The sequence below is a fragment of the Oncorhynchus keta genome, unplaced genomic scaffold, assembly GCF_023373465.1.
Source record: "Oncorhynchus keta strain PuntledgeMale-10-30-2019 unplaced genomic scaffold, Oket_V2 Un_contig_18411_pilon_pilon, whole genome shotgun sequence".
NCBI lineage: Eukaryota > Metazoa > Chordata > Actinopteri > Salmoniformes > Salmonidae > Oncorhynchus > Oncorhynchus keta.
Genome location: NW_026280901.1, coordinates 1 through 8,362, shown reverse-complemented (window position 1 = coordinate 8,362; position 8,362 = coordinate 1). Strand labels below are relative to the sequence as shown.

Sequence of the window (8,362 nt, the reverse complement as noted above, 5' to 3'; positions counted from 1 at the left end):
TCTCTCGCTAGAAGCATGTGTTTCAGACATAAGGAAGTGGATGGCTGCAAACTTTCTACTATTAAATCTTCGGACAAACAGAGATGCTTGTTCTAGGTCCCAAGAAACAAAGAGATCTTCTGTTGAATCGACAATTAATCTTAATGGTTGTACAGTCGTCTCAAATAAAACTGTGAAGGACCTCGGCGTTACTCTGGACCCTGATCTCTCTTTTGAAGAACATATCAAGACCATTTCGAGGACAGCTTTTTCCATCTACGTAACATTGCAAAATCAGAAACCTTCTGTCCAAAAATGATGCAGAAAAATTAATCCATGCTTTTGTCAATGGTAGGTTAGACTACTGCAATGCTCTATTTTCCGGCTACCGGATAAAGCACTAAATAAACTTCAAGTTAATTGCTAAATACGGGCTGGGCAGAATCCTGACTAGAACCAAAAAATTTGATCATATTACTCAGTGCTAGCCTCTCTACACTGGCTTCCTGTCAAAGCAAGGGCTGATTTCAAGGTTTTACTGCTAACCTACAAAGCATTACATGGGCTTGCTCCTACCTACCTCTCTGATTTGGTCCTGCCGTACATACCTACACGTACGCTACGGTCACAAGACGAGGCCTCCTAATTGTCCCTAGAATTTCTAAGCAAACAGCTGAGGCAGGGCTTTCCCTATAGAGCTCCATTTTTATGGAACGGTCTGCCTACCCATGTCAGAGACGCAAACTCGGTCTCAACCTTTAAGTCTTTACTGAAGACTCATCTCTTCAGTGGGTCATATGATTGAGTGTAGTCTGGCCCAGGAGTGGGAAGGTGAACGGAAAGGCTCTGGAGCAACGAACCGCCCTTGCTGCCCTGCCTGGGTTTCCCCCTTTCCACTGGGATTCTCTGCCTCTAACCCTGTTACGGGGGCTGAGTCACTGGCTTGCTGGGCTCTCGTGCACGTCCTGGGGGTGCGTCACCTGGGTGGGTTGATTCACTGTTGTGGTGCGCCTGTCTGCTGTCCCCCTTGGGTTGTACCGTGGCGGGAGATCTTTGTGGGCTATACTCGGGCCTTGTCTCAGGATGGTAAGTTGGTGGTTGAAGATATCCCTCTAGTGGTGTGGGGATGTGCTTTGGCAAAGTGGGTGGGGTTATATCCTTCCTGTTTGGCCCTGTCCGGGCGGTCCTCGGATGGGGCCACAGTGTCTCCTGACCCCTCCTGTCTCAGCCTCCAGTATTTATGCTGCAGTAGTTTATGTGTCGGGGCTAGGGTCAGTTTGTTATATCTGGAGTACTTCTCCTGTCCTATTCGGTGTCCTGTGTGAATCTAAGTGTGCGTTCTCTAATTCCCTCTCCTTCTCTCTTTCTTTCTCTCTCTCGAGGACCTGAGCCCCAGGACCATGTCCCAGGACTACCTGACATGAAGGCCTGCTGTCCCCAGTCCACCTGGCCATGCCCTGCTCCAGTTTCAACTGACCTGAGCCCTAGGACCGTGCCCCAGGACTACCTGACATGAAGGCTCTTGCTGTCCCCAGTCCACCTGACTGTGCTGCTGCTCCAGTTTCAACTGTTCTGCCTTATTATTATTCGACCATGCTGGTCATTTATGAACATTTTGAACATCTTGGTCATGTTCTGTTATAATCTCTCCCCGGCACAAGCCAGAGAGGACTGGCCACCCCACATTAGCCCGGTTCCTCCCAGGTTTCTTCCCAGGTTTTAGCGCTCTTCTAGGGAGTTTTTCCTAGCCACTGTGCTTTTACACCTGCATTGTTGCTGTTTGGGGTTTTAGGCTGGGTTTCTGTACAGCACTTTGAGATATCAGCTGATGTACGGAAGGGCTATATAAATAAATTTGATTTGATTTGATTTTGATTTATGTATGTATGTATGTATGTATGTATGTATGTATGTATGTATGTATGTATGTATGTATGTATGTGTGTATGTGTGTATGTGTGTGTGTGTGTGTGTGTGTGTGCCTACCTTGCACTCTTCGTCCAGCAGGTCGAGTACCCCCATCTTGGCCTCTATGAGGTTGATACATGGCTGGTTATCATAGAAGTCTATCAGAGTCCAGGGAATCTGCTCCTTCAAATACTCCTCCTGCTCCAGCTTGAACACATGCTGTAGATAGGAGAGGGGAGAGGAAAAGGAGAGGAGGAGAGAAGAGAGGGGAGTGGAAAGGAGGGGAGAGGGGAAAGGAAAGGGAAGAGGGCAGAGGAAAGGAAAGGAGGAGAGAAGAGAGGGGAAGGGAGAGGGGAGAGGGCAGAGGAAAGGAGAGGGCAGAGAAAATGAGAGGGGAAGGGAGAGGGGAGAGGAAAGGGGAGGGGAGAGGATGGGAGAGGAGAGGAGAGTGGAAAGGAAAGGGGAGAAGAAAGGAGAAGGGGGAGAGGAGAGGAAAGGATAGGGCAGAGGAGAGGAGAGGGGAAGGGAGAGGGGAGAGGAAAGGAGAGGGCAGAGAAAGGAGAGGGCAGAGAAAGGAGAGGGCAGAGGAAAGGAGAGGGCAGAGGAAAGGAGAGGGCAGAGGAAAGGAGAGGGCAGAGGAAAGGAGAGGGCAGAGGAAAGGAGAGGGCAGAGGAAAGGAGAGACAGAGGAAAGGAGAGGAGACAGAGGAAAGGAGAGGGCAGCGGAAAAAAGGAGAGGGCAGCGGAAAAGAGAGAGGGCAGCAGAAAGGAGAGGGCAGAGGAAAGGAGAGGGCAGAGGAAGGAGAGGGCAGAGAAAGGAGAGGGCAGAGAAAGGAGAGGGCAGAGGAAGGAGAGGGCAGAGGAAGGAGAGGGCAGAGAAAGGAGAGGGCAGAGGAAGGAGAGGGCAGAGAAAGGAGAGGGCAGAGAAAGGAGAGGGCAGAGAAAGGAGAGGGCAGAGAAAGGAGAGGGCAGAGAAAGGAGAGGGCAGAGGAAGGAGAGGGCAGAGGAAGGAGAGGGCAGAGGAAGGAGAGGGCAGAGGAAGGAGAGGGCAGAGAAAGGAGAGGGGCAGAGGAAAGGAGAGGGCAGAGGAAAGGAGAGGGCAGAGGAAAGGAGAGGGCAGAGGAAGGAGAGGGCAGAGGAAGGAGAGGGCAGAGGAAGGAGAGGGACAGAGAAAGGAGGGCAGAGAAAGGAGAGGGCAGAGGAAGGAGAGGGCAGAGAAAGGAGAGGGCAGAGAAAGGAGAGAGAGAAAGGAAAGGGCAGAGGGAAAGGAGAGAGCAGAGGAAGGGAGGCAGAGGAAGGAGAGAGGCAGAGAAAAGGAGAGAGACAGAGGAGAGGAAAGGAGAGGGCAGAGGAAAGGAGAGGGAGAGGAGAGGAAAGGAGAGGGGCAGAGGAAGGAGAGGGCAGAGGAAAGGGCAGAGGAAAGGAGAGGGCAGAGGAAGGAGAGGGACAGAGAAAGGAGAGGGCAGAGAAAGGAGAGGGCAGAGAAAGGAGAGGGCAGAGGAAGGAGAGGGCAGAGGAAGGAGAGGGCAGAGGAAGGAGAGGGCAGAGGAGAGGAAAGGGGAGAGGGCAGAGGAAGGAGAGGAAAGAGGAAAGGAGAGGGCAGAGGAGAGGAAAGGAAGAGACAGAGGAAGGAGAGGGCAGAGGAATAGAGGGCAGAGGAAGGAGGGCAGAGGATAGGAAAGGAGGGGAGAGGAAAGGAGGAGGGAGAGGAAAGGAGAGGAGAGGAAAGGAGAGGGCAGAGGAAAGGAGAGGGGAGAGGAAAGGAGAGGGCAGAGGAAAGGAGAGGGGAGAGGAAAGGAGAGGGCAGAGGAAAGGAGAGGGCAGAGGAAAGGAGAGGGCAGAGGAAAGGAGAGGGCAGAGGAAAGGAGAGGGCAGAGGAAAGGAGAGGGCAGAGGAAAGGAGAGGGCAGAGGAAAGGAGAGGGCAGAGGAAAGGAGAGGGCAGAGGAAAGGAGGGCAGAGCAAAGGAGAGGGCAGAGCAAAGGAGAGGGCAGAGGAAAGGAGAGGGCAGAGGAAAGGAGAGGGCAGAGGAAAGGAGAGGAGAGGAAAAGGAGAGGGCAGAGGAAAGGAGAGGGCAGAGGAAAGGAGAGGGCAGAGAAGGAGAGGGCAGAGGAAAGGAGAGAGGGCAGAAAAAGGAGAGGGCAGAGGAAAGGAGAGGGCAGAGCAAAGGAGAGGGCAGAAAAGGAGAGGGCAGAGCAAAGGAGAGGGCAGAGGGAAAGGAGAGGCAGAGGAAAGGAGAGGGCAGAGGAAAAGGAGAGGGGAGAGGAAAAGGAGGGAGAGAGGAAAGGAGAGGGCAGAGGAAAGGAGAGGGACAGAGAAGGAGAGACAGAGGAAAGGAGAGGGCAGAAGGAAAAAGGAGAGGCAGAGGAAAGGAGAGGGCAGAGGAAAGGAGAGGGCAGAGGAAAGGAGAGGGGAAGGAGGAAAAGGGAGGGCAGAGGAAAGGAGAGGGCAGAGAAAGGAGAGGGGAGAGGAAAGGAGAGGGCAGAGGAGAGGAAAGGAGAGGGGAGAGGAAAGGAGAGGGCAGAGGAGAGGAAAAAAGAGAGGGCAGAGGAGGAAAGAGAGGGCAGAGAAAGGAGAGGGCAGAGAAGGGAGAGAGGAAAGGAGAGGGCAGAGGAGAGGAAAGGAGAGGGCAGAGGAGAGGAAAGGAGAGGGGAGAGGGAAAGGAGAGGGGAGAGGAAAGGAGAGGGCAGAGGAGAGGAAAGGAGAGGGCAGAGGAAAGGAGAGGGCAGAGGAAAGGAGAGGGCAGAGGAAGGAGAGGGCAGAGGGAAGGACAGAGAAAGGAGAGGGCAGAGGAAGGAGAGGGCAGAGGAAGGAGAGGGCAGAGGAAGGAGAGGGCAGGAAAGGAGAGGGCAGAGAAAGGAGAGGGCAGAGGAAGGAGAGGGCAGAGAAAGGAGAGGGCAGAGAGGAAAAGAGAGGGCAGAGGAAAGGAGGGCAGAGGAAAGGAGAGGGCAGAGGAAAGGAGAGGGCAGAGGAAAGGAGAGGGCAGAGGGAAGGAGAGGGCAGAGGAAGGAGAGGGCAGAGAAAGGAGAGGGCAGAGAAAGGAGAGGGCAGAAGGAAGGAGAGAGACAGAGGAAGGAGAGGGCAGAGAAAGGAGAGGGCAGAGAAAGAGAGGGCAGAGAAAGGAAAGGGGGCAGAGGAAAGGAGAGGGGCAGAGGAATGAGAGGGCAGAGGAAAGGAGAGGGCAGAGGAAGGAGAGGGACAGAGAAAGGAGAGGGCAGAGGAGAGGAAAAAGAGGGGAGAGGAAAGGAGAGGGCAGAGGAAGAGAGGGCAGAGGAAAGGGCAGAGGAAAGGAGAGGGCAGAGGAAGGAAGAGGGCAGAGAAAGGAGAGGGCAGAGAAAGGAGAGGGCAGAGAAAGGAGAGGGCAGAGAAAGGAGAGGGCAGAGGAGAGGAAAGGAGAGGGCAGAGGAGGAGAGACAGAGGAAGGAGAGGGCAGAGGAAGGAGAGGGCAGAGGAGGAGGAAAGGAGAGGGCAGAGGAAGGAGAGGGGAGAGGAAAGGAGAGGGCAGAGGAGAGGAAAGGAGAGGGCAGAGAAAAGGAGAGGGGCAGAGGAAAAAGAGGAGGGCAGAGGAAGGAGAGGGCAGAGGAGAGGAAAGGAGAGGAGAGGAAAGGAGAGGGAGAGGAAAGGAGAGGGGAGAGGAAAGGAGAGAGGGCAGAGGAAAGGAGAGGGGAGGAAAGGAGAGGGACAGAGGAAAGGAGAGGGGAGGAAGGAAAGGAGAGGGCAGAGGAAAGGGAGAGGGGAGGAGGAAAGGAGAGGGCAGAGGGAAAGGAGGGGAGAGGAAAGGAGAGGGCAAAGGAGAAAAGGGACAGAGCAAAGGAGAGGGACAGAAGGAAAGGAGAGGGCAGAGGAAAGGAGAGGGCAGAGGAAAGGAGAGGGCAGAGGAAAGGAGAGGGCAGAGGAAAGGAGAGGGGAGAGGAAAGGAGGGCAGAGGAAAGGAGAGAGACAGAGGAAAGGAGAGGGCAGAGAAGGAGAGGCAGAGAAAAGGAGATAGAGACAGAGGAAAGGAGAGAAGGGCAGACAGAAGAAAGGAGGGCAGAGGAAAGGAGAGGGACAGAGGAAAAGGAGAGGGGAGAGGAAAAGGGAGGGCAGAGGAAAGGAGAGGGCAAGAGAAAGGAGAGGGAGAGGAAAGGAGGAGGGCAGAGGAGAGGAAAGGAGAGGGAGAGGAAAGGAGAGAGGGCAGAGGAGAGGAAAGGAGAGGGCAGAGGAGAGGAAAGGAGAGGGCAGAGAAAGGAGAGAGACAGAGAAGGGAGAGAGAGGAAAGGAGAGGGCAGAGGAGAGGAAAGGAAAAAGGGCAGAGGAGAGGAAAAAAAAGGAGAGGGGAGAGGAAAGGAGAGGGCAGAGGAGAGGAAAGGAGAGGGGAGAGGAAAGGAGAGGGCAGAGAAAGGAGAGAGACAGAGGAAGGAGAGGGCAGAGGAAGGAGAGGGCAGAGGAAGGAGAGGGCAGAGGAAGGAGGAGGGCAGAGGAAGGAGAGACAGAGGAGAGGAGGACAGAGGAAGGAGAGGGCAGAGGAGAGGAAAGGAGAGGGGAGAGGAAAGGAGAGGGAGAGGAAAGGAGAGGGCAGAGGGAAAGGAGAGGGCAGAGGAAAGGAGAGGCAGAGGAAAGGAGAGGGGAGAGGAAAGGAGAGGGCAGAGGAAAGGGGAGAGGGAGAGGAAAGGAGAGGGGAGAGGAGGAGAGGGAGGAGGAAAGGAGAGGCAGAGGAAAGGAGAGGGCAGAGCAAACTAGGAGAGGCAGGAGCAAAGGAGAGGGCAGAGCAAAGGAGAGAGGGCAGAGGAAAGGAGAGAAACAAAGGAAAGGAGAGGCAGAGGAAAGGAGAGGGCAGAGGAAAGGAGAGGGCAGAGGAAAGGAGGGGACAGAGGAAAGGAGAGGGGAGAGGAAAGGAGAGGGGAGAGGAAAGGAGAGGGAAGGAAAAGGGAGGGCAGAGGAAAGGAGAGGGCAGAGGAAAAAAAAAGGAGAGGCAGAGGAAAGGAGAGGTCAGAAGAAAGGAGAGGGCAGAGGAAAGGAGAGGGAGAGAGGAAAAGGGAGGGGAGGAAAGGAAAGAGGACAGAGGAAAAGGAGAGGGCAGAGGAAAGGAGAGGGCAGAGGAAAGGAGAGGGCAGAGGAAAGGAGAGGGCAGAGGAAAGGAGAGGGCAGAGGAAAGGAGAGGGCAGAGGAAAGGAGAGGGCAGAGGAAAGGAGAGGGCAGAGGAAAGGAGAGGGGAAAGGAAAAGAGAGGGAAGAGGAAAGGAAAGAGGAGAGGAAAAGGGAGGGGAGAGGAGAGGGCAGAGGAAAGGAGAGGAGAGAGAAGGTCAGCATGTAGAGAGAGGATCACATTGTTACTCTGCATCAATAACCAAAGATATAAAACTATTTCTATTGTTATTTTGGAATACTTTTACACACCAACAGGGTTATTTAGACAACGGCAACACAGGAGTTCAGTTTCAGACAGGACACACAGTTTTCTCACCATGTTAAACTGCTGTTGCAGTTTCTCGTTAGCATAGTTGATACAGAACTGTTCAAAACTGTTGATCTCAAACGTCTCAAACCTGGAGAGCAGAGGAGAGGTCAGAGTGACTGTCTCACACTCACACACACACACACACACACACACACACACACACACACACACGCACGCACGCACGCACGCACGCACACACACACACACACACACAACCCACCCATAGATATCCAGGACTCCTATGAAGGAGTGCTGTTTGACGGTGGCGCGTAGAGATTTGTTGACATGGTCCACGATCCAGTTGAAGACTTTGGCGTAGATGTGTTTGGCAGCCAGCGTCACGGCATTGGAGGCTTGCAGCCGAGGATGGCTTGATGTAGGTCTCCTGGGCTGTCTTCAGCTTCTTGTGGCACAGCCAATGAGACATGTCCTGGTAGGTCACGCCCATCAGCTCACAAAACACCGTCAGGTGGCGGTTATTGGGCTGAGAGAGGGATTCATGGTCATGTCAATCATTTGCTCAATTGCCTTTCTGCTATTCTTTCATCTACTTGAACCTTCTTAACCATCTTGGAGAAGGTCAAGGTCTCTCCTCAGACCTTCTTCTCCAATGGGTTTTGAGAAGGAGGTGAGGATAGAGGATGCAAGGAAGTGAGTCAAGAAGATTTGAGAAAGAGTCAATCATTAGGAGAGGTCAGAGGTTTAATAATAGAGGTTAGAGGTCAGAGAGGTTTGAGGTGTCTCTATAGGTATAGCTGCTGTCAGGAGTCTCGGTCTCTGATCTCCACGTTGCCCAGATGTAAGATAAGCAGCCAGGACCTGGAACAGCCTTCTGGTTCAACCTCGTTGATGCCTGAACACAAATACACACAAACAATACTATCAAATCAACACGAAACTAAAAACCAAATGGGACTGAGTAAATGTGGTGTGGTGTTTGGGTGTGACCTAGGACAGTAGGGTAGGTTAGCGCTTAGAGCGTGGTCCAGTACCAGTAGCTGGTATATATTACCTAGCAGTGAGAAGGAATGTCAGGTGTGTG

The 8,362-nt window shown here is 53.4% G+C and overlaps 1 protein-coding gene across 1 annotated transcript; it reads right to left on the bottom strand.

Moving 5' to 3' along the window:
- Positions 1-1,965: 1,965 nt before the first annotated feature.
- LOC127920110 (unconventional myosin-Va-like) lies at positions 1,966-7,889 on the bottom strand (the record flags this gene model as incomplete). The annotated part of the gene is made up of 5 exons (XM_052503909.1): positions 7,872-7,889; positions 7,777-7,804; positions 7,541-7,673; positions 7,327-7,408; positions 1,966-2,106 (listed from the first exon to the last, which is right to left on the bottom strand). Coding segments are annotated over exons 1-5 (402 nt in total), but the record flags the coding sequence as incomplete, so codon positions are not given.
- Between the last annotated feature and the right edge of the window lie 473 nt (positions 7,890-8,362).